The 27,167-nt window shown below is 27.5% G+C and overlaps 1 protein-coding gene and 1 long non-coding RNA gene across 3 annotated transcripts; both read right to left on the minus strand.

Moving 5' to 3' along the window:
- Positions 1 to 655: 655 nt before the first annotated feature.
- On the minus strand, positions 656 to 6,020 carry LOC139426491 (uncharacterized). 2 transcript variants are annotated; one of them, XR_011637770.1, is made up of 2 exons: positions 5,171 to 6,020; positions 656 to 5,031 (listed from the first exon to the last, which is right to left on the minus strand). It is a non-coding gene; the product is annotated as an uncharacterized lncRNA (long non-coding RNA). The 2 variants fall into 2 exon arrangements; XR_011637771.1 differs by having other exon boundaries at positions 656 to 5,034.
- Positions 6,021 to 6,690: 670 nt separating this feature from the next.
- On the minus strand, positions 6,691 to 27,164 carry LOC107452851 (transmembrane protein 65). Its single transcript, XM_016069472.3, has 7 exons — positions 26,711 to 27,164; positions 22,916 to 23,031; positions 21,242 to 21,296; positions 20,404 to 20,446; positions 18,389 to 18,494; positions 17,103 to 17,266; positions 6,691 to 15,944 (listed from the first exon to the last, which is right to left on the minus strand). Exons 1-6 carry the CDS (start codon positions 26,946 to 26,948, stop codon positions 17,168 to 17,170), a joined length of 657 nt encoding a protein of 218 aa, XP_015924958.1. The 5' UTR covers positions 26,949 to 27,164; the 3' UTR covers positions 6,691 to 15,944; positions 17,103 to 17,167.
- Between the last annotated feature and the right edge of the window lie 3 nt (positions 27,165 to 27,167).

The raw sequence follows: 27,167 nt of genomic DNA on the forward strand, positions 1-27,167 counted from the left end.
TTATGATGGATGTGCATATATTGTTTATTTATTCAGATATCACATTTATATTTTTTCTTTGTTAATATTTGAATCATGATAATTTTTTTATCAGAACAAATATGTCTATGTCATATTAATTATTTTTCGTATATTAAAAATTATTGCTTATTTTCAAAATTATCTTAGCCCCCCTGTCGGGGCATTGCTGACCCCCTGTCGGGCTAAGTCTAGCGCCACTCTTGACTGCTACTTTACCATGCAGGCCTCTCGAAATCTGTAAAATATTATCATGCATTTTGATGTTCCCCAATCTTTCACATAGTTGCATTCGCTTCTGCAAATAAGGCTGCCTTTTTCTACAACTCTTATTTTTTAAAAAAAATAACTCGTATTTTCACAAATCGAGCATTGCGCGCATAAGACTAAACTAAACAAAAAGAGTAGTATAATAATTTTTGCAACAGGAGCTCTGAAAATTTTGTTGTTAAGTTCTTGTTTCAGGACAATTTGTTACAAAACATCTAGGACAGAAGCACATCCTTATGAAAACAGTTTAAAAGGAAAGCTGTGCAGAAGTCGAAACGAAACTTAATCGAAGAGAAGACCGCTACCTTAAATCATATTTTTATAAAAGAAAACCTTTGATGTCATAATTAAAGAATCAATAAACAAATTGTCAGCCATAATTTTTTTTATTAAACAGAAAAATAATGTGCTATACAAAATTAGAGTTGATGGTGCTTTAAAGTGAATAAACTGAGCAGATCATTAAAGATGCGTACAGTTTTAGCCTTTTAAGTTATCAATGGTAAACAATATCTGCTTAGCAAATTAGCGCAAAGCACCATCACCCTTAATGAGTGTACATAAATAAATGACATTCTGAAAAACATATTAACAGGCTTTGAAATATAATGGATAGAATTATCACACAAAAGAGAAATTTGTTCAATTGTTAGAAAGTGTACAAATCGTGAAGATGAAGCAACTTAAGTGCTTCTTCAATAGGAGTATAAAACAGTGATATGTTTGATTATTATTCAAGAAAAAAAACAATGTTAAAAATGGGAGAATTCTATCGTTTTACAATTATTTCACCAAATATTTTCTGACACTTTACAGTAAACATGATTTTGATGAGCATTTAAACATAATTCTGAAACCTTTTGCGAAAATACAACTTAAAAAAATCGTGAACTTATTTAGTTCACAGATTAGCTTAGGGATAAAAAAAACACAATTCAACCACGGCATATTAATTATTTTATAAACATATTTAAATTCAAATCCCTCTAGCTCGATTATTTAAAAGTCAGGCCAGATTAATTTGAACTTATAAGGTAGCTGAAACTATGGTATTCCTTATAGATTTAGTTATACGTAACATCAATATCACTCATAAAATTTATTATTAATAATTATTGTATACAATATTAGTAATTTAAGAGTAAGATACATATTATATTAGGAAATTCAAATAAAGATTAGATTCATCCATAATAAAGAAGTAATAATTATGCGCTTTTTTATGTATAATAAATATTTAAATTAAAAGAGTAAAATAATGAGGTTTATGATGAATATGAATAGATACTAAACATATAGTAATCAACAAATTGTTATTAATTAAATAAAATTGTAAATGAATAATTTAAATGAGCTTACAATTCCAATTTGAGTGAAAATAAATAGATATTTGTATGATTAAATTAGAAATAAATTACAATTAATTAATTGAACAATATTTAAATCAAAGAAAGTAACAGTAAATATTTTCTAAATACATTTAAAATAACCAATGGGACATTGAAATATTAAAACATTCTAAAATAAATAATCGAACAAAAAGAAAAAAAAATTATTAAATATAAATGAGGTAGAGAAATGCATTATTTAATTGTAACTAATTAGTCCAAACACACAATAAAAATAAATCTTTCACTTTAAACTTCTATATTATTTATTAAAAACACTAATTATATATCATAATAAACTTTTATCAAATATCTAACTATCACAACCGATTCAGAGTTCTAAATATTAGAAAAAATTAGTTTTAATCAAGACTTAAGGGATTTTTCAATTAATTTTTAAAATGTTAAAAACTACACAAATTAGAAGGTAATCAAATAATCAAAGAAACTATTTTTGAAATTAAATGGAGAGAAAAAAGTTATGAAGCACTAAACATTTATGGTAAATTTTTTTTTTAATTTCTAAAACCACCTAAAAAATTAGTTCCATTTCCATTACTTAGCTCCATTTTCTTTTCTTTTTTTTAAATTTTAACTGTCTGTGCTAAGAGTAATTGGGACAGCAAAATTAAAATTCAAGGCCTTGGAAGTACAATTAGGACCTTTTAGAAGTCCCTGAAACAATTTTAAATTTAGGGACTATTAAAGGCAGCAATAATCATTTCATTCAATAAATTATCATACATTGAATAAGGTAATTACAGCAGTTCTGAAATAAACAAATACTAAAATTTAAGGTCGAAACACAAGTAAGACATTTTATAGTAAGCCTAAAAATATTATTAAATTTAAAGTTAGGACTTAAATTAAGGCCTTTAGACAGTGGTAACCCTGTAATTGAATAAGATAATTCTGAAATAGAGAAATACTAAAATTTAACTGCACCACTAAGAGTAGTAAGCAGAGTAAAATGACAATTTAAGGTCTTCGAAGTACAATGAGGGCCTTTTAGAGGCGCTTAAAAGCAGTCTTAACCCTGTTATTGAACAGAATACATACATTGAATAAGAAAATGCTGGCAGTTTTGAAATAGAGAAATACTACTAGAATGTACCTTTTCTCCCTCTAGTCTATGGCTCGGAACACAAATGTGAATAGCTTTTTTACATTTATGGTACAGAATAGCTCTAAATTCGTTGATGGTTGATGATGCTTATACATACTGTATTTCCCGGTGAATTAACAAAATATGAAACTCTTATCTAAAGATAATTATTGGATAAAAATAATTTTTAAGCAAACAACTCAAATATTTTTTTATCACCATCTATTAATACAGAATAAAATTTATACAAGAAGTAGTAAGAATTATTTTGAACACTAGTCAATTCTTGCTTTTTCACTCTGGAATAATAATGTTCCAACTTCTGATGTTTAGTTTCTTGTGAAATCTTGGTGCTTTTAGACTAATTTAATTTAAACTAACATGATCTTGTAATAATTTTGATATTTTCCCTGTCTTTTTATTTATCTTACAGATAAGGTTAATGCTAAAAGATAAATAAAAAGTGCTGCAAGATGAATAAAATATGCTAAGTGCCAGATTTCTAAAATAAAATCTGTGTCTAAATGTAATACTCATGCATAAGTCGACCCCTTACATTCATTGCAATTCAGTGGCCTTTACTCCGGAAAATACAGTAAGTATATAAGAATGTTTCGTAATGACTTCCGATAACACATATTTTTAGAATTCATATAAAAATGTAAGAATTTTTTTATGAACTTCAATGAATATGTATGAAAGAATTAGAATATTCATATAAAATAAAACTTATTGCAGATTAATGTAAGAAAGAATTGAAAATGTTTTACAACTTTGACAGATTACTATTGAGATTAATACGAGCAAAGAGATAAAAAATCGGTAAATTTGAGAATGATGCTAAAACGTTAATTCATTTCAGTGCAATTGGACAAATTAAATTTTTTTTTTGACTATTTTAATTCTTTCTTTGGTTGTTCCAAACATCAATATGAGTTGAGATTTGGAATTCTTCTCCTCATTTAAGTATTAATGAGCGACCCAAAAATTGATAATTTTTCACGAGAATTCTAAAATTGTATTTTAAGGTTGGTGACTACGAAACATCCACTATGACACCAGGCATGCCAACTTATGCTATTATGTTCATTGTTATGCAGCTCTGTTGAAATACTATTTTTCTGTAATAAGATAGAAATTCACAATTGAATGATGCTGCAACAGTCACTACATAAATTTTCTAAAGTCCCCCTGGTTAGGGATGTACACATTTTTTCATGTGGTTCAAGCATACAGCTATGGACATGGAGGTTCTCAGCCAACGGCCAAACGAACATTACTTAAACTTTTCTACAATAGTCTTAAAAGTTATATTTTTCTTATCAAAGGAAAAAAGCTTAAATACATTTAATTTCATAAATGTAAAACACTTGTTACGAGTAACAAGTCCTTTAAAAATTTGAGAGGGGAAAAAATAAATGCAATTTAATATAAATGAAGAAAGGGCGGAAAATGTGCAATAGTTGGCATCCTTGTAAGATGATAAAACCACAAAAATGGAAGCACAAACTTTACTATAGGTATGGACATTTCTTTATTTAAATAACAAACATTGATTGTTTGTAAGACAAGTATTTATACAGTAGAGCACCGATTATCCGAACTGCTCGGGACCGAACGTGGTTCGGATAATGAAAAGTTCGGATAATTGAAAAGATGCTTAAAATCTAGTTTAAATGATTATTATTTATGCACTACCTTCCCTTCACACTTTTTCCAGATTTACGACTGGCAGGGGCTGAAATAGCTCTGTGGTCTAAAATAGTTCTTTAAAAAAAAAATAGAATTTTTAAAAAATTTTTATTTATTTTTTAAAACTTTTTTTTGATTGATTCTTTTAATCATATTTCAGCTTTTTAAATTTTTTTGTCAATTACTGATATAACCACATTTTTCTTTATTTTCCATTGCAAAAGAAATCCAGCAAAGACTTTTGCTTCAAAGAAGATGCTCTTTTTGAGCAGCCATATCCCTTTCTGTTTTTAAATAACAACAACTGGATCAACATAATTTTGGCGTTCTAGCCAATTCATTGCAATATCTAACAAATTGCATACTTCTATATGAGAAGGTCCACTATCTTGAACTTGATCACCTACGTCTTCCTCTTCATTTGTGGAGTTCCGATTTTCATTCAAAATTTCAGTAATAATTTCATCATCATTTGAAATTCCCGGACGTTTTCTGTGTCTCGACACCAGTCTTCTATTTCTTCTGCTGCGCAACCTGGAATCTTTTCATCCAAAAGATCTACTGGTTCAGAAATTTAGAAAATTTGTTGATAAGTTAAAAAATATTCTAAACTTTAAAAAAAAAAATTCAGACATAATTCGGATAATCGGCGCTCTACACTTGTTTTTGAAATTAAAATAAAGGTATGTCTACTCACTATCTGCAGACGAGTTAAATACTTTTTCCACCATAAATACTTTCGCATGTGAGGACCGATGGCAGCTAATCCGTAATATAAATACATTACGACATGAATTGACAAGTTAATACCGCATGCAACGATGGCGTAGTACGCTGAAAGGAATTAAAACATATTTACATTATCATTCCAGTATAAAATTTCTTTTTTAAAACATCATTGAAATTTTCAATTTTTGCCTTGTTAGTAAAATGTGAAATACCGAGATATTCTATAGAATACCTTTGTATCGAGAAACGTAACGGTGTCTCATAGCAAAACAAGTATAAAAAATTCATTATATTTTAATTTCCAAGTTATTTCTAAAGCTATCATATAAAAGAAGTTATCGGCAGATTCATATTTCTTCCTGAGAATGTTTCATTTATTCATTTGCAAGAACAGTAATTTGTAGTTACATGTTAGCTTTACTAATTATTTGCAAAATTTTAATAAGTTAAATTAAAAAACGTAATACATTAACTTACGTGTTAACATTATAGAATACGTAAATATGCTTTTTTAACATTTTTTGCTTCACGAAAAATTGCAGATAAGAAATGATAAAGATATTTTTCTTACTATATGTTATACATTATCCCTAATATTTGTAAGCAAACTTTAAATTATTTATTTACATTAAATATAAAGCTAATAATAAAAATTTTTTTAATTAGTTATAGCCAATGTATTGATTAGAAAGTGTCATTGCATACGAATTGGTGGGCTGGTCAAGGGATGGAAAGTCACGGTGGTGGCTGTGACCCCACAAAGATTTTCTCTAGTCGAAAAATTTCCCCTAGCCACTAGGCATATTTATGAAATTCCATTTTTTCTCTCTCTCTNTATGGACATGGAGGTTCTCAGCCAACGGCCAAACGAACATTACTTAAACTTTTCTACAATAGTCTTAAAAGTTATATTTTTCTTATCAAAGGAAAAAAGCTTAAATACATTTAATTTCATAAATGTAAAACACTTGTTACGAGTAACAAGTCCTTTAAAAATTTGAGAGGGGAAAAAATAAATGCAATTTAATATAAATGAAGAAAGGGCGGAAAATGTGCAATAGTTGGCATCCTTGTAAGATGATAAAACCACAAAAATGGAAGCACAAACTTTACTATAGGTATGGACATTTCTTTATTTAAATAACAAACATTGATTGTTTGTAAGACAAGTATTTATACAGTAGAGCACCGATTATCCGAACTGCTCGGGACCGAACGTGGTTCGGATAATGAAAAGTTCGGATAATTGAAAAGATGCTTAAAATCTAGTTTAAATGATTATTATTTATGCACTACCTTCCCTTCACACTTTTTCCAGATTTACGACTGGCAGGGGCTGAAATAGCTCTGTGGTCTAAAATAGTTCTTTAAAAAAAAAATAGAATTTTTAAAAAATTTTTATTTATTTTTTAAAACTTTTTTTTGATTGATTCTTTTAATCATATTTCAGCTTTTTAAATTTTTTTGTCAATTACTGATATAACCACATTTTTCTTTATTTTCCATTGCAAAAGAAATCCAGCAAAGACTTTTGCTTCAAAGAAGATGCTCTTTTTGAGCAGCCATATCCCTTTCTGTTTTTAAATAACAACAACTGGATCAACATAATTTTGGCGTTCTAGCCAATTCATTGCAATATCTAACAAATTGCATACTTCTATATGAGAAGGTCCACTATCTTGAACTTGATCACCTACGTCTTCCTCTTCATTTGTGGAGTTCCGATTTTCATTCAAAATTTCAGTAATAATTTCATCATCATTTGAAATTCCCGGACGTTTTCAGTGTCTCGACACCAGTCTTCTATTTCTTCTGCTGCGCAACCTGGCATCTTTTCATCCAAAAGATCTACTGGTTCAGAAATTTAGAAAAATTGTTGATAAGTTAAAAAATATTCTAAACTTTAAAAAAAAAAATTCAGACATAGTTCGGATAATTGGATGTTCGGATAATCGGCGCTCTACTGTAGTTGGATTATATTATTTTAACAAATCCTTTCTTACTAAAGGAAAGTAAATGGCTATTGCTTTTCCTTACTTGAAAAGTAATTTAAAAAACTTAGTTACAAAGCAAGTAATAAATAATAAAACTAAAAAGAATTGAACAAAAAAGCATAACTCATAGTAAACTCTCCAGTGTTCTATTTGGTTTTAACACTGTAACCAAACCAATTGTTTCCTTAACAAAACATGATTTTTCAAAACGCACCATACAGAGTCTTAAATATGCTGTGAGAAACGTTTAAGGCAGGTAGGGCACATTACAAGGAATGTGAATTGCATGGCAGCCCATACATGTAGAAAATTTTCTTAGATATCTTAGCGAAAAGAGTTTGAGAATTGCTATTCTGATTATCCCATGTGGAGAGGTTAGATTAAGAATTTCTTGAAGCTCTTTCCCCAAAGAAATTAAAAAAAAAAAAAAAAAGTTATGTCTTACATTCCAGGAAAAGCTGAAATTTTAAACTATATATACCATCTTGCCCTACAGGATTATCTGGGCTTAAGAAGAAAAAAGTTAAAAATTATTATATATATTTTTTTTAAAAAATTGCCATTTTGGAGCAAATTTTCCACTTAGATAATAATAATCAAAATTAATAAAAAATTATAGATTTTCGTAAATTTTTATAAGCCCAGAAAATGAAATGTTGGTGTAACTTTTTAAATATTAAAAAATTACATCAAAAACACTTTTTATTTTAACGAAACAGTGGCTTTTCTACCTATTGATGATGTTTTGCGCACATTTTCAGAATTAGCACAGATGGCACTTGTTAAAGATAGGCTAAACTCGATCTAATAGTCATGTTATAACAGTTGCAGACTCACAGTAGTAATGAAAATAGCATATTATTGATTATTCAGAAAAAGCATAATTTCATGTGATGACAGAGACCTCAACAGACAGAAAAGCAAGAGAACAAGCATTTTACACAGTGATTTGTCATTGCGTTAAAAGAGACAAAAAACAATTATGTTTAAAAGCTCTAGTGGTAGACATATTTTTACAGGCTCGATTTAAATGCAATAAAATATGCAATGTCAGATCAATATTATTACAAATACATTTTTCATGCTAACCATTTTTGACCGTCATCATAAAAATGTAACTTAGATAACTCAAATCATTTTCCCTCTGAAATTATAGACTACAAATTAAAAATATGACTTTTCTTCATTTATACCGCACAAACAGTGCTGCATTGAAGAAATACTTAATATTTTTAATAAAATATGAATGAAGAGCATAATTTAAAGTTTTGCAATCCTATGACATTTTAAATTCCAGATTAGCATTTCAGATTATAAGAGAGAGAAAGAGCAGTTAGCACAGTGATTTGTCATTGTTATAAATGAAATAGCAAACATTTACACTTGCAAGCTCTAATGGTCGAAATTCTTTTGTACCATAGCCTTATTATGAAGCGCTTGGTTTGAGCATTGAATAGGGATTGAATCTTAATTCCATTCATGAAACACACACAGTACAATCAATATTCAAGAAAGATAAGGGAAATTTCCCATAACATTTAAACATTTGTTAAAAATAAAAATACACAAACCATATGAGAGGGAAAAAGAGAGACTAATTTTCCAGGATATAAATATAAGTAAAAATTTATGCCACAGAAAAATAATTTACACAAAAGAAAAGTTTTAATTTAATTGGAAAAATGATATTTTAATCATTTATAATTGAATTAATGTCAGTAAGAGAAAACATTTCCAGTTTTAATAGTCAATTTAGTTCATTTTTTGAATTTTATTTAAAGTATATTTCAAAATGACAATAATTTTAGAAAAATCAAAGTTGTATTTTTCTTATCATTATGGATCGTTTAAAGATTTTTATATTTATTGGATTTAAAAAAAAACATAACAGTTTATTTTCAATGTTTGCAGAACAATTAACTGAATGCTGTATTATAAATGGTCACTCAATGAAAAATTCTTATAATATTACGTAATTGTCATGAAATTTTTTTAATTTTTCTTTTTACATCATGGCCGCGGCATTATTTGAATTAACCTTTTTTGAAGCGTTAAAATAATTAAGTAAAAATTGAGAAATAATAAAAAAATTACTAAGAATTACACTGCAGAATGGTTCTGAAAGTTTTAAGTTACATTCTTTTAAAAAAATAAATGGAATAATAAAAAGGAAAGCAAGTGAAATCTAAAATTGACTAAAGTTAGATTCAGAAGATAGATTATTATAAATAACAAAATTACCCAGTGACCCAAAAGTGAATGAAGATTTTAAAAATCAATTAATGAAAAACAGAATGAGATAAAAATATCTGGTTTCTGCATTCCAAGAAAATTTATTGTTAGCAAGTTTCTAATTTAGTTACAAAGTTCTCAACAGATGGCACTGCAGACAGTAAAAAAATTATAAAAAATATTTTCCACAGAGTGTTAGGAAATTCCATTTGAAATATTTGCACAGGACCTTAGAAGTCCACCACATTTTTTTTATAAATGGGGGCTATTTATAGAAACATTGCTTCATATTTTTTTCCTATTAATTATATTTGTTGACAAATTCTGCAACTAGTTTTGGAATTTGAAGGCTTATTATCTAGTTTTGTTGTGGCAGTTCATTTATGTCACACTAGAGTTGCACAATGGGCTATTGGCAACAGTCTGGGAAACATCCCTAAAGATGTCTTCCCATCCCCATAATTTTGATCCTCTGCAGTGAGGATAGCACCCCCGCTTTGGTAGCCCGACGACCTGCACATGAAATTGAATACTTTATGATAGAACAGTTTAAGGAGGACTGATACTGCACACACTCAGACCCTTTGCAGACTAATCTAAGTGGTCATCCACCTGCATACCGACCGTAGATAGTGATGCTGGGAATCGAGCCTAATGATAATTTTTAAATAGAACAAAGCAAACCATACATTTTTATCTGCTTCTGTTTTTAATTGATTCTTGGAAATTGGGTCATTTTTTTAAACAACTGGTAGCTTGTTCTGAGTATTTTATGAACTGATTCATTATGGCAAAATTGACTTTGCATATGCATAAGGGAAAGATAAGATGATTAAATTTCTCTTAATTTGATCTAATTCTACATCAATAACTATCAATATCTACTACAATAAACACAGACCATCTTTAACAACTTACAATTTGTTAAAAGATGGAAATAACCCACACATGAAATTTTTTTACTGAGTTTATAATACATCACCATACATGAAAATATTTTGAGATTATGGTACCACAAAATATAAATCTACTCTAAAGGTTCCTCTATAACTAATTCTTTTTTCAAAAAAGACTTAAAAACATTTAACTATACCGAGTTACTACTTGATTTAATGGGTATTATAACCTATTTTTCTTATACTGCAGCAAAATTTAAGAAAGATTATTTTTATCACAGCAGAAGGAAGCTACCATAAGGTGGTTAAGATGTTTTCACAATTGAAATGCTAATACACTTATATTTCATTAATGGGTTATTTAAATACTACATATGCACCTTGAAGAACAGGTTATTTAAATTTTTTGGCAAAGAGAAGGGTTTTGAACCTTGCTTGTGTAAGATAGGAAGCACTGCTGTCTAGATACATCATCAAATGTGAATAAAAAAGATTTATGTTTTTAATATATCAAATGTGAAAAATAAGATTTATGTTTTTAATATATCAAAAACAATATAAGAAAGAATAATTGAATAAGAAATTTAGAAGTAAACATTGTTATAAGCACAATTGTAGTTATAAAACTATAGCTGTAGCTATTAATTACATTACATTGAATGAAATGGTAATTCTTTCATTAATTAAATTTTGATTAATATATCGGAGGTGCATACATTTTAAATAGCATTGTACATTAAAAATAATGGTATGAAAACTAATTGCTCCCCCCCTTTATTCTAGAAGTTTTTTTTATCACATCATCATGTAGGTACTGTCAAACAAAAACAAAAAATGCACATTTTAAGCATTTAAATACAATGCTAACTCTGAAGTTTTCATTAGGGGGTACATGGTCTCATTTAGCCATTTTAGAACACCTACACACTATTTTTACAATTATAGCAGTGTTACTGGGCAAAATAGTAATAAAAAAAATCTTAGAGCTAGCGATTTGCTAATCTTTGCAGAAAAGGGAAGAAAGGGAGGCACAAACAAGTTTTTTTAACAACTATTCAACAAATGCATATATATTATTTGAATAGTCCCCCGTGTAAAGGATATTTGATAACTGCATTATTAGGAAAAATAGTGCAATACTTAGACTACAGTTGCAAAAAATGCAACACAACATTTTTTTAAATGACAAGATTTTATAGATCTACAACTGCTTTAAAGACAACATTCGAATAAAAACTAATATCAACTTGGCGCACAGTTATAAAGAGATTGCTTTATACTTAAAAATAACCAGAAATGAATAGTTCTGAAAATGGTTACAAATCTAAATCTTACTTTCTAACTGAGGAATGCATACATAGCAAGCTCATATTATAATTTATGACAATCAATGTTGGCACTCATTATAATACATACAACAGCTAACACCTTTTTCCCAGTTGTAATAAGCGCAGTACCTCCAGCACGACCTCATTTTTAATATGGCTTATACATAAAGATGAGGGAAAGAGGATTGGTGCTTTGACACTAGAAGATCACCAGACACTATAAGTCTACTCCAACTAAATGCTGGAAAATTCTAAATTTAAGAATCTGGGGATTTATTAAAAGTTCTACATAAGGATGTATGTAATTTGCTTTTGATAACATTAGCCGGCTTCAGCTACTAATTTTTCAGATGCCTGTCTGTGGCTTATATTAATTTAAGGATAAATAATTCCTAGAGGGTACGAAATAAATATTTTTCTTATTACCTTAATTTATAAACTTTTATGCTTCAAATATCTCGTAACTGATAAAGCATTACATCGTCTTTTAGAAAATGAACTAAAAACGTTTCTTATCCCCCCCCCCCAAAAAAAACTTACATTTTCAAGTATAAGCTATTTTAATTTTTCTATGACCAGACATACTTTGAATGTAATGCTTCTGGTCAAAATTGTGGGGTTCCAGTTGTGATGCTTATGCATTGGAATATGTGGCTGGATATATTTTGTTCGTAATACCATATCAATTAAGAACATAAGGTAAGTAGAAATTATATTGAGTTTTTTTTTTATTAAAAAATTGAAGACAAAATATCAGGGAAACAAATATAAAACTAGATATAATTCATAAAAAAAGTGTTATAGATCTTCACTTAATATATTCCAAAAATTATAATTTTTTAAATACATAAAACAATTTGAGGCCTTATACATGAAAAATTAAATCAACTTACATACAATAATATATTTGTAAATAGCAGAAATATATCATTTCCTAGTTGCAAGAAAAGTAGAGAAATTAAAAAAAACAAGCACTACAATAATAATTATGTTACCAATTTCAAAGTGCAATAACACCTAATATTATGAAAACATAAGTTTTTCTGCTAGTGTATCTTTCAAGCAACAAATTTTTTTTTGTAGGAGTGAGAAGAAAAAAATTATGTTGCTGAGCCTTAAGTGCGATTTTGAAGCACTTTTAGTGTTTCAAATGTTTTAGCTCGTAGCTTGTTTAGCACATTGATTTTGCCCATTAGTCCCAGGGTTAAAACCTAGTCAGAAAAACTGATTTTTTTTTCTATGCGGATTTTTAGCAATTTTCAAGGCATTTTCATCTTTTTGCCTAAGTTAAGAAAAGGGATTTAGCCAACTCATACGAACGCAAGACCATAGTTTAAAAATTTATGTAACTTGTCATTAAAGATCTAACATATGAGATATCTAAGGTGTAAAGTTAAGTAATTTGTAGTAGGTCATATTTCAAGTAATTAGTCATTATCTAGTTTCATACCATTCATTATAAATGAAATATTTAATTTTATTAAGTGCAACAGTTATTGTGATTATATTATTTTGCAAGATGTACGATTTAAATCCTGAAAATATATCAAAATACCAGGCTTAATATTTCAGTTGGTGGGTTAAACAACTGAAAAGTTAGGCCAGTTTCAGCAAATGAGACAAAGTTTAGAGACCCCTAAAAACATATAACCTTCTGATCAGTTTATATACATATAACAGTTTGATGAAGACAAGAGTCACAGTTGAACTGTTAAACACCTTCTCTAAGTAGCAAACACCTTCTTCGCATATCTGTATAAAACTGAACAATATTTTAGATATTTCATGAGTTACAAAAAAAAAAAATTACTTTAAAACTACTTTATTAGCTATTTTATTTCAAGAATTATTGCATGTCAATATTGGAAGAAATATTTCTGTTCAACTATTACAAGCCAAACAGAAGATTTAGATCATATCACTGCGATCCTAACAAATGTAGCTTAATACACAATGGAAAATTAAGAGTACTTAATAACAAAAAGAAAATTCGTTCATTAAAATTCACTTTTATACAATAACCAACTAAAATAAAAGAATGTAAAATATTACATACTAATAATAAAACAATATTATAAGAGACAGCAACACTAATTGTAAAAGAATAAAAATTTTAGCATATGAGAGCATAGAATTTGAAATTTAAATATCAACATAAAGTATACAGGTGTTAAAATTTTTAAATAAACAAAAACAATTTTAAAAAATCACAGGACATCTAAGTAATAAAATCTTAACATAAATTAGTTCCTCCACAATATTTGATACAAATTCATTTGCAATAGTTATAAAATGAGATTTTAGCATCTTTAGGGATGATTTTAATAAAATAAAAATAAAAAAACTATAGCACTGAGAATAGAAATCCGAAAATGTTATGATCATAACACTTTTAAAATAAATGAAAAAGTATCCGAAATGTCAGCAACTGCATATATCTATAAAACAATATCAACACTTTATTAAAAAAAATATTGATATATATTTCTTAAAGCTTAAGTTGAGTTGATGCATTGATATTGTTTACTCGCACATAAAAATTTTCAAAATTATGTAAAGTTATTTTTAAATTGAGTAAAACGAAATCCTGACATGAGATTTTGAAATTGCATGGAAATTGCAATGTATAATTTTAAATCACGTATATAAAAATCATGATGAGTGATTTTTTTAAATTTCGCAAAGGTAAATTTAAATTGTCTTTAATAGGTAGGACAAAGCGCAAAAAAAAACTCCTTTTAGGGAATTTAAAAATGAGGAACTTTTCTTTAAATAAAAGAATTTCTTCTTTTTCCAAATTGAAAAAAAAGTGGAAAAACTCCTTCCTTCATGTTAAATGATTTTCAAATATTTTTAGAGTTAAACAGGTATAAAACGGGATAAAAACTAATACATATAATAACTAAGCATAAAACTATTTTTAATATTTTAAATGAATTATATTTGCTTTTAATTTATATTTGCTTGTGGACAAAATTCCATTTTTATCATCTACAAGAAAGATTTTATTAGTGGTAAAACTTTTCCCAGATTCTCTAAAGCTCTAAGCACATTTTAGTTTCATTTAAAAGGATAAATAACAAATGAATTAAAATCAACTGATTTAGCATGACGGACTGATATATTGGTTTGTTACGCACCTATAATACAACAAGCAGCAATGAACACAATAAAAAATTTCACTTTTGGAGTTTCTTACTTCATTCAACATAGCAGGCTTTTAGAAAACAGTAATGAGAAAAAACTGACTGATTGCTTTTAAAAGAGTATATAATAGAGAATTTTTCTGTCAACAAATACAATATCAAATAATTTGTTTCAAGCAGATGAATTTTTGTGTAGTGTAGTTCCTTTAGTATAGTAACAAGTGGAAATTTAATTTTCCCAATATAACATTTATCATTCTAACCAATATACAAAAAATAAGATAACTTTCATATTTAATAATTATGCCAGTAAGCTAAATTTTGTAAATAGGAAAACCATACTAGTAAAAAAAAAGTTAACAATAAGGAAATACATTATTGAATATTTTGAGATAATAAACCTACCCAGGTACTATAAATAATTGTTTTATATTTAAATATTTACATAGAAAGAGTCGTGTTACAAAATAAGTGCATAATATTTATAATAAAACTACGCCAAATTACATTAATTTGATTATATATAATTTTTAAAAAAAATTATTACAAAGATTAAAATTTTTTTGATTAATTCAGCTTGTATACAATTTGGTTTTTCATTAACATAACTAAAACATTTTATAAATCAACAGTAAAATTTGAATTCTTAACATGAAAATTTTGTTAAAAATTTGAAAAGGAATATAAGTTTAAAAGTAAAAAATAAATATAATATTTTGTAGAGTATATAAAGCAATACAATATGAATAACGTATAAATAATGACATAAAAGTGGATAACTGTCTAAATTTATGCCATAAGTTATTCACATTATTCTGCTTTATTAGGAAATTTTTTTCTTCATATAAATATTATGCCCACAAATCAATATTTTAGTTAAATTGTTCAAAAAGCTACTTTTTACTATAAAAATATACAGACTTACAGAAGTTTTTCATAAACACTCAATGATATTTTAATTAAGAAAAGCTGCAATAAAAGCTGCAAGCTTAAGAAAAGCTGCAATGTGCTATTTTTAGAAGTAACATCATTTTTTGAAAAAATGCAATAGGTAAATGAGCAATATCATTTAACAGTCAAACAAGTGTCAATTCTTCTTGAAAATTAGACGAAGGTAGCTCTGAAGGAGGAAAGACAACCCATAGTCTGCAATTAAAAAATTTTTTCTCTTTAGAATAAACAATCCTTTATCAAAATATTTTCTTAAAAAGAAACCAATTTCATATAGCTGTAATTGTGGCTAATTTCTGTCTCAAGATTGGACATTATTTTTTATAAAATCATTTTTTTTTGGTTTATTGGAATCTCCAACATGTCCACTATGAGGATTTCGCGACAGGAATAGTAACCACCTCAACTATGCTTACTAACATTGCAGATAAAAATAATACAGAAAATGACTTTTAGTAGATAGAGGATGACCTAAGGTTGAAAAGCCAAGGCCAGAATAGGATATCAATAATAAAAAAAATATTCTAGCGCACACACTATAGAGTATCATCATTAATGTTGAGCCACAGAATGATTATCTGGTACCAATAGCAGGTATAACACAAAAGCTACCACTTACATTTCAACTACATTATTCAGGCTCTAAATGTTGTTATTCTACTTTATTCAAACAATGCGAATTGAAAAATAATGAGTTATATTCAAATTTCTAAAAGCAAAATAAACACTTATACTGATATTTTGACACAAATGAAAATAATTAATGAATATCAAAAACTTAATACATAAAATAAGAAAGAGTGAAATTCTAAATTTAACCTTCATTTGTTCTCTGCATAAGTAAAATAATATTTTTTTTCATCTGAAAAGTATAGATGTCTATTTTTCAATAATGTCACGTGTTCGTCAGAGCTTTTAACAAACCCCTTTTACTAATCCCTTACGAAAAAAATTCTGTGTTTTACAATTTCCCATGACTGGTCAGTTGCTTCAAGTTCTTTATTAGTGAAGAGCTTAATTCCAAGAAACTTCATAATAATCAGGAGTCAGATCCAAGAGGTAAGGGGATTATTAAACATGTCCCATTTGATTTGGAGTAAACGACCTTGATAAAAGAATAGCTTGATGAAAATGCAGTTGCTTGGCGAACAGAACTACTAGTGATACAATAGGGATAAGTTTTAGAAATGCCCTTTTTTAATATTTTCAAACTTCTAGTTTTGGAAAAGGATATTTTTAAATTAGTACTGAAAATTACAAGCAAGAAAACAATTATCAATTTAAAAAAAATATATAAATTTCTTAAAAAAAGTGAAAGACTAAGGAGAAATAAACTTTATCAGCCTTACTTACGGCAATTAGAAAGCAGATCTGTGAACTTCATCAACTTGATTCAATGGCAAATAAAGCTATAACAACTATTTAGCATCAGTTATTTCATCTGCTTCTTTGTTTCGACGGAAAAAAAGAGGAAACATACCCAGCAAGCATCCGATGGTTACTCCAAGAGCACGACCCTACAATTTGTTTCACAATATTATTCACAAATTTTATGACAAGCACAGAGGGACCAACTTTCTAAATTAGCTATCAGAAATAAGAAGTACAATAACATAGAAATACAGACATTCAACTCATTTTGATAGGTCTTGAGATATTATAAATTAAGCAAAACCAACATTATAGGCTCCAAATTATTAATTATTTTCCTTACCAAATCATTGAGAGCATATTCCCAAGAGTGTGGCTACCCCTTATATATACTGAGGATCAGAAATCCAGATCTGTCAAAAAGAAGTTATGCTACAAAGTACATTTTCAGTTCTGAATCTGTCATTTAAAATCTAATCTACACTATTTAATTAACATATTTGAGGCAACCCCTCGATTGAGTCCTAGAATGTGAAGATTTCTTCATTAGAACAAAAGTGATTCAGGGTGGCTCATATCCCCTCCCCCCTTGAGCACTGTATTTATAGTTTTTAGACGAGCAGCATTATTACACTTTAGAATTTAATGATATATAATAAATAGGGATGCAAACACTTTAATTATATTTACAAAATTTCTATTTTTCTAATGGAAAAGTCATTTTTTGTGTGGTAATTTGTGATAAAATCATATTTTATTTAAATACAATTTTTGACCTTCAAATTTTGTATATTATTTTTTAACAGAATGCAATAAATTAAACTTATTTTCACATCAAAAGACACTAATAGTTTCCATAATCTTTTCAAATATATCAATTTTTTTCTTGCAATTTTCCAAAATAATAATTTTTATTAGGTAAGAGAAAAAAAAGGTTGAAAAGTTCTTCATAATCATAAAATACACTTAAATAAATTTTTTTCGCAATAATAACTTTTTCACATTTTAGATATAAAGCAGAAAAATAAGATAAATAACAGATTCAAAAAATAATTAAAAAAAATAATAAAAATCTACTATTGCTTATTTCTTTCAATGGCAAAGTAAAGAATTAAATGTGTAATTTCCAATTTGATCATGAATAAATTGGTTTAATTCTAAAATTAAAATTTTTAAAGACTGATATTATTGTAATATTAGTATTTAATCAAAAATTCGCAATTCTAGCTTTGGAAAAAAGAAAGGAACTAAAAAATTAAATTTTTTACCAGATTTATGCACCATCGTGTTCTAGACGAACTTGCCTGAGCCGGGGTTATAGAGGGTGCCTCAACACCAATTTTTGAAGCTATCCTTTCCACATAAAATGCAGAGCTATAAATAATTTCTTATATTAAACATAATTTACAATAAAATTTCTTTCAGAATAAAGAAATAGTTATTCATCATATAATTACATGAAATTAAAAAAAAATTCTTTAAGTATTTTATTTTCTATTTTGTACATGAGAAAAATTATTAAAAAATATATATATTTAATACTGACAACAACAAAAGAACACTTTCTTGTTCATACCAGTGCAATCTATGCACAATAGACTCAACTTGTCAGAACATGATGAACAGAGTGTGAGAAAATAATGACGCATTTTTCTTCCATACTGTTTATGCACTCAGCATCAAAAATAATTCAATATAGATGTATTAATTCATTTTTACTATATTTGTTACAAACCCAACAAGTTTTGGATGAGGTTTGTGCTTAAAATTGTCGAGTTTATGTAGAAGCAGTGTTTGTTAATAAAAATGTTTAACAGAAATTCGACATGCTTAGCTTTGAAAATAAAATTAATTTTAATACTGGTGTATATAGACATGAAAAAAAAACATAGAATTGAAACATAGTATGGAATTCTGTTAAAAACACTTTATTGGATACTAAAGGGAGAAAATATTGTCGAAATGGTATGAACAAACTGTCAAAAATAGACAAATGTCATAATTTTAAAATCAAAAACAAAACTTAATAAATGCATTTTGTGATCAAGCAGAGTTTTACCTTATCAGATTCAAATTATTGACTGCAACAGAAATAAAATTCGCGACTTTCTAATCTTAAGTGCATTATAAGAAGAATGACAAATGAACAAATATTTAAAAAAAGAAAATTACTTAAAAAATATAAAAATAATTGGAACTTTAGAAAATGGCAAAGCTTCAAGTAATACAGCTAATATTTCGTCAAATAATTTGGTTTTACTTAATGAATACACCAGCAATCTTCGGCAACAACCTAGTTTGCCTTTTTTTAAATTATTAGAATTTAAAGATTTGAAATCGTACAGTCAAAAATAAAGACAATATGTAAGTATAAACTAGTACTGCTCAAGTGAGAGAGAAAAAGGAGGCCCTATACCAAATCACACCGGTTCAGTGGTTAAATATAGCATTTTTTAAATTTTTGATAACCTATATCAACCACACATTTTTGCTCAATTTAAACTATGCACTTAGTGAGCTTTAATTATAGTTTTTTTTCCTCCAAGATTTCCTCTGCTTCTAATTGCTTAAATATTTTATAACAATATTGTTTCCATGACCATGCATTTAGAGACAGTAAAAAGACATGTTATTTTTTTTAATATTGCATACGGACAACTCAACATTGTGGGTTGGAAAAAATTGCAAAGACCCTAAAAATTGAAGCAGGCTGTAACAAAAACACAATATACTACTTTGTGAAGGTATTCAAAAGATATTAAGGAAATTATAAACAGTAACAATGGGTTTTCAACAGCAGAATTTTTGTATTTTTGATATAGCCCCCTGTCACAATGACCTGTGACGATTATTTTTTGAATTTAAGTTGAGTATTTTTTTGTTTGATTTATTTCATTCTCTTTGCTCAAGTAATTATGTCACTTTACTTTTGGATTTTCCTTCCTTTAGTTTGTTTTTATTCGCAAGTTTTTATTTTTCAGCATTGATGTTTTGTAGAAAATGTAAAATTATTAAAACAATAATACATAAAAGCAATTAAAATGTTCAGAAAAAATCATATAGTTGAGCAAATATAACCAACAAAATGAAATAAATTTAAAAAATTCTACTAATTTCTGAGAATTTTAATGTATCAGTAATATTTTTTTTTTTTAAAATAAGAAATTAAAACTATAATTTCCAAGAAAGATATATTACTTATGGAAAATTATTTTATACTAAAAGTTGTCAGCAGTGAATTTAAAAAAATTAAAAATAAAAGCTTTAAAAATTAAGTTCTTACCCAATACCTGCAACATCAGACAGGGTATTGCCAAGACCAGCAGCTGCAAGTATACAATGAAATACTAAATATACAATGAATACAGAATTAAAATATAGATTGGCACAACAATAAAATAGACATAAACAAGTTTGATTGTTAATCAATTTGAAATAAATATTAAACCTAGTAACATAAATGCGCGATATTCAATTACCATTTTATACACCTATGAAATAATGTGATAATGGTACTCATTTGAATCTTGCAATAAAAATTTGTTTGTAAATAAAATATTTACACAGTGAGATAAATCATTTACTTCTTTGGTAAATTATCTACACCGTGAGATAACTTATTTAATTTTTTGGTAAATTATTTCCAAATCAGCTGAATTTTTCTCATTAAATAAAATTTTTAATGACATTTTGCAAGCCCAATTGTATCAAAAATTAAATTTTTTTTAATTTTTTTTCTTAACATTACAGAAATGGACAGATCTAGTAAAAATTACAAATTAAACCAGTTCAAACTATCCACATTTGATTGTAAAAGGAAACATGAAATACAACTAATCCAATATAAGTAAACTGTAGACATACCAATAATAAGAAAAATTATTTAATCATTATTAAGTACTTAAAAAATTCAAATAGCATTACATTAAAGCTAATTTAATTGAGTTTTATTTCTCCTCAAATAAAATTTTGACACATGAGAAACCATACAATTCAAGGAAACCAGTCAAATATATCAAAGTATTTTGTTCACTCATGTTTTGTATTAAAGATATTAGCGCATAAGTGCATAAAAAATGTAAAGAGCAATTTAGAATAAACAAAAATCTATGCATATTTACCTGCCATCGTTGAAATACCAAAAGTAACACCAATGGTAGTATCAATATAATCCCCCTAAATTTAAAAATAAAAAATTCCATAAACTTAACTATTTCAAACAATGTTTATATGAGTAAAAAAACCTATTACAATAAATACCATGTTTTTTTTAAGATCCAAAAAAAAATAATTAATTAATAAAATAGAATAGCACTTTGATATTCATTATTTATTTAAATGAATTACAGTTTCTGGAACTTAGATGATTAATTGATTGATTGAATGAAGGGTATAGTGGCACATGGAGCAGAATTTAAGTTTGGCAGGAAAAAAACAGAGTTAAAGCAAAATATTAGAAAAATAAAATAACTTTTTGAATTTTACATAAACACATATATAAGGATTGGATTGAATGTAGAAGTTTTATGGCACAAGATCCAAAGCAGGATATGCTGCGCCAAACAATTTGTTGAGTTAGATCTAATGGTAAATTGCACACAATAGTTTCATTGTCATAAAATAAATGAAACTAATAAAATTGTTTACCTCACACATATATAAGGAAGATAGTCCAGATAAAAAATAACTGGATAGGACAGAGTTTCACTTTCTACACCCTCTCCCAGATAATAAAATGATTTGAATTAATCGAAGAGGGAAAAAAACAATGAATCTTGGAAACAATAAGTTTCAAAAACTCTCAAGCTATTATAAAATAGGGAATTAATTTGGAATCTCCCAAGTTTCTCTCCCAGATAATAAAATGATTTGAATTAATGGAAGAGGGAAAAAAACAACAAATCTTGGAAACAATAAGTTTCAAAAACTCTCAAACTATTATAAAATAGGGAATTAATTTGGAATCTCCCAAGTTTCAAGAATTAGAAAATAATAAATAAGTAAAAATAAAAATTCTGATATATTTGAAAGGAATACGCAAGTCATGAAAGTCTCAGTAGAAACTGAAAGGAAATATCTAATTTTGATAAATTGACGAATTAAAACGGGTATAAAAACAATCTTCAATTATAAACTTTTTCGGAAGGGATCAAATAATGTTTTAGTACCTATATTTTACGTTTCGCTAACATTATTTATTTTTATGTAACTTTAAATGACATTTATATTTTATGGTTCTAACATAGACAGTTTTATTTATAATTGTTTATTAATCATAAAACTGAGTTTATCTAATCAAAACGCTATACTATGCATTAAATACCATTAAAAAGTAAAATTTTGCAAAAATTCAGAATTTAAGATTAAATATTGCACTCCCCTTTTAATCGAATAACCAGCTTAATTGCATAGATTTGGCTGGAACCGATGGTATTCCTTTATGTGGGGTTGATTGTATTATGAAATTTTTTTCTTCCTTTAAAAGTTTAACAAAATGGCTATTCTCCATTATTCTACATACTTTACTCTGTCAGATAATAGCGAGTCTACTAAGCTTTTGACGTAATTACAACAAATTCTACAAAGATTATTTTTTTTACATTTAATCATGGAAATCAATTCTTATTATTTTACTAATAACTTGCAAAAACAAATATAAATGAATGTCCAATTTTTACATCAAATACCATGTTCAATTCATAGGTCCAAGTTAATAAATAAAAAAGTAATTGAAAACATCACAGAAAATAATCTTTTATAAAAGGGCTAACTTACTCTTAACAAAATTCACTTACAGCAAGTATCATTATTAGATTATCCAAAAATCCGAATCCAATGAATGGCATTGCACTGTGAGCAGCAATAGCTTTTAATTGAGAAGTGGATGGAGGTTCTGGTATTACTTGGTCAACTATACAAAAATAATCACACAATTAACAATTAATTAAAAGAAAAGATTCAATTAATTAAAAACAACAGTTAAAAACAATGTTATATTTAAAAACTACAACTATTTAAAATAAAAAATTACATATGTTCAGAATTATCAGGGGTCTGTCTAGGTTTTTCTGAGAGGTACCTATTTTGTGAAAATTTAGACATAATTCATGAAAATTAAAAATTATATTAAAAATCAACACAAAAATATGGATTTATCGTTTCTTATGCAATAAAAAAATAAAATTTCAAGAAAAAGTATTTTGTGAAACTATCATTTTTCCTAAATTTGAATTTGTGAAGGTACCGCTAAACGGTAGTAAATTTGGCCAAGACAAAACCCTGATAATCCTCTATATAATTTTTAACTTTGATCTATTTCATAAAGTTAAGTTGTTATGGTAATGTTTTTGCTTGTTCCATTTTCGTGGTTCTTCAACTTACACCATTATCTTTAAGTGTTTCGAGTTTAATTGTTGAAGCTTGTACTTTATATTTTTGTGAATGGAACTGTAAAATAAACCATTTTTAAATAATCCAGAACACTAACATCATTAACAAATTCTGATTCAAAGTGCAAAACAGAATAACAAATGCAAATGTTAAAATGGTAGTAAAATATACTTGTTACACACTACTACTCCCAATTTTTTATTATTCCTTTTAATGCAAGAAAACAATTAGCAGTAAGTTTCTGCACTAATACTAATGCTCAGAAAGAAAATGTTTCAAAATCATCTTACAGAGATGGTACTAAGCAAAGAATTTCAAACAATAAACACAATTTATATATATACAGTGGAACCCGCTTAAAAAGTTTCCTTTTAAGAAGTTTTCCCGCGTAAGAAGTTATTTTTTAAAAAAACCAATTACCATAATGTTAAATTTACTTTTATAAGAAGTTTTTTTCCCGTTTAAGAAGTTTCCACTCCTAATTTCAATTTTTTAAAATTTTATTTAAAATGTCTTATTTAGTTTTAACTTGCCCTTACAAACACATGTATGGGTACTGACCACTGACCTTCATCACTCCTTTGTTACAAAGAAAGGTGACTTATCAGGAACAGGTGTGAGCAAAGGAATGTGAACCTTTAGATGAACTATGAAACTGATAAGAATGTAGGGAATAGCTTTGTCATTGTGTCCACCTTAAATGAATAGCCTGGTGACTCACGAACTTCACTGCTGTCCACACCCATTCAATAACTGAAGAGAAAGATACATCTAAACATTTAGCAGCATTTCGTTGAAAATTTTCTTAGTGTAGGCGCTTATGTTATCTTAAAAATCATCGTAAAAAGTTTGATTTTTGTGGAAAATGTCCTGTAAAGGCATTAAGCGTAAAGCTCTATCTATTGATGACAAAGTAAAAATTTTAAAAGCTGTTGACAGCTATCCTCAATTAACACGAGTTCAAATAGCAAAAAATTTAGATCTTCCTGTTACTACGTTAAATGGCATTATTGCTAAGAAAGACATCATCTTAAACTCTTCTTGTTCCGGTGCATCCCAGAAAGTAAAAAAAGTGAAGAAAGGAAAATACGAAAATATTGAAGAGAAACTGATGATATGGTTTAAACAAGCAAGATCCGCCAACATACCTGTCAACGGAACTCTTCTTAGAGGAAAAGCATTAGAGATTGCGGAGAAATTGAATGTTGATTTTACGCCTTCCAATGGATGGATTGATCGGATGAAAAAAAGAGCTGGTCTAGTTTATAAAACAATTAAAGGAGATTGTAACAGCGTTGATTTACAAGAAGCTGAAGAATGGAAAGCTAAATTACCTGAAATTATTTCAGGGTATCAACCAAAGAACATTTTTAACATGGATGAATGTGGACTGTTTTTCAATCTTTTACCAGATAAAACTTTTGCCTTTAAAGGTGAACCCTGTCATGGCGGAAAAAACAGTAAAGAACGTTTGACAATTTTAGTTGGGGCCAGTATGAATGGTATAGAAAAATTACCGATTTTAGTTATCGGTAAATCGAAAAAACCAAGATGCTTTCGAAATGTTAAGTCACTGCCTTGTGATTATGACAGTAATCAAAAATCCTGGATGACAATTAAAATTTTTGAAACGTATTTGAAAAAATTAGACAGTAAGATGCGAAAAGAAAAACGAAACATCATAATCTTCGTAGACAACTGCGCTGCTCATTCCAAGGAGAATAAGTACACTAACATCAAGTTGCAGTTCTTACCACCAAATTCTACTTCTGTTCTACAACCAATGGATCAGGGAGTTATTAAGGTATTTAAGCAGCATTATAAAATGCGACTTGTGAAACGGATGCTGGAAGGACTTGAAAATACTGGAGAGCTAAAAAAAGTCAATATGTTAGAAGCGATTGAGTTAATTGTATCAGCATGGGAATTAATAACACCATCTGCCATTGCTAACTGTTTTCGGAAAGCTGGATTCTCTGACGGAGATACAACTGAAGAATATCTCTTAGAAGCTGAATATGAAATATCAGATGAAGACGAAGAAACAAACGTAAATTTTGTTAATGATTGGAAGTCATTCAAAAATAAACTTAATTTCACAGCATCGTTTGAAGAATATGTATCCGTTGACGACGAAATTTTACCTTGTGATATGCTGACATTAGAGGATATTTGTGATGTTACAANATATATATATATATATTCATATTTTGCCAACAGGTTTAAAATAAAAATTTTAGAGAAAATTTTACTAAGTTGGGAAAAAGAAAAATTGATTTTATGACCTAACAACCTAAAACTAAAAAGTAGAATTTTTCTCACACAAGCATGAAAGAAAAATTTAAAACTATTATAATTGTGTAATGAGTGCCCTGTAATATTAATAATGATCAAGTTTTCCATTTAAATTTGCAACACTCTGAGAATTTACTGTTTCTCTAGACTCAGCATATCCAGGAAGATGACAATGTTTTTTAATAAATGTACTTAGCATTAAACTTTATTTTTTTTTAAAAAATTCTTTCCTAAACTTTTAATTTATAATACCTTGAATAAATCAATTTTGGAACAAGATGAATTAAATATTTATTACACACAACATTAAAGTACATATTTATTTAAAGTATTAAAAGTACATTATTTAAAGTACATTAAAATTTAAATCTTAATTTATCATAAAGCAAAAATATTAAAAGTTTTACCTTATAATATACAGAGTTAACTTGAATGACTAACAGACAAACAAATATTAAATATTTAAACATGATTAATTCTTCAAAAAAAAAAAAAAAAATCAGAAGTTCAAAGAATTAAGCCATGTTTATGTGCAGTTCAATTAAGTATCTTTTTACAAAAAAATTAAAAATCCAATAAAGCTATTCTTTCATGCAGTTAAATTAAATATAACTGAGCTAATTAACTGGACAAATAACATATTTAATCAACTCTATGAAATAAATTACATATTAGCTGTGCCAAAATTTATGACCAAGCATTTGCTTTAATACAACTCTGTTTTTAATTAAATTTAAATAAAAAATAATATAAGTACAATAGCAAATAGTTAATATTAAGTAAGCAAAAAAGTGTCTTTGATTAGAGCTTTAAAATTTTTTGCCTTCATTTACTGACAAATAAAAGCTGCTTCAGCTTAGTAAGTATTGAGAATAAAAAAAAGTTTTTTTTTTTTAAACTCTAACCTTGAATAGCAGCACCTTGAGTTTGAAAGCGTTGCAATTCTTCGAAAAGAATAGTCCTTTCCTTATGATTTAATTTAAAAATAAAATCTTGAGCTAACTGCCGGGAATGCAGCTTATCTTTTATTTTGAATCCTGTATAACCAAAAGTCACGTTGTTTGTTCGATATTTAGAAGCATTATTTATGTTAAACGTGAATTTGCACAGCCGAAATAATCGATTTTGACACAGAACCGCCATTTGTTTTGATTCTTTTCCGATGACAACTCCAAAAGTGAAAACGAAACTGTACAATAAAAGAAACTGTGGGTGTCTTGTGGGTGCAGTTTTCAAACCACTAGCCTAATGATTGGTATCCGTTTATCGAGTCGTACGTTCATAAAAAGAGGTTGCTAAAAAGAACTGAATAAACTCAAATGCTGTTGAATGTCGCAAGTCTTCTTTTTAAAATATCAACAT

Source organism: Parasteatoda tepidariorum, chromosome 9 (assembly GCF_043381705.1).
Source record: "Parasteatoda tepidariorum isolate YZ-2023 chromosome 9, CAS_Ptep_4.0, whole genome shotgun sequence".
NCBI classification, from domain to species: Eukaryota; Metazoa; Arthropoda; class Arachnida; order Araneae; family Theridiidae; genus Parasteatoda; species Parasteatoda tepidariorum.

What these genes read in the sequence shown, in the direction of transcription:
- LOC107452851 (XM_016069472.3), bottom strand. Translation starts at nt 26,948, where the DNA reads ATGGCGGTTCTGTGTCAAAATCGATTATTTCGGCTGTGCAAATTCACG. An exon ending in TCTGATGTTGCAGGTATTGG is followed by an intron (nt 18,495 to 20,403) that starts GTAAGAACTTAA and finishes AATTATTTATAG; the next exon opens with CTCTGCATTTTATGTGGAAA. An exon ending in CACGATGGTGCATAAATCTG is followed by an intron (nt 17,267 to 18,388) that starts GTAAAAAATTTA and finishes AACAAATTGTAG; the next exon opens with GGTCGTGCTCTTGGAGTAAC.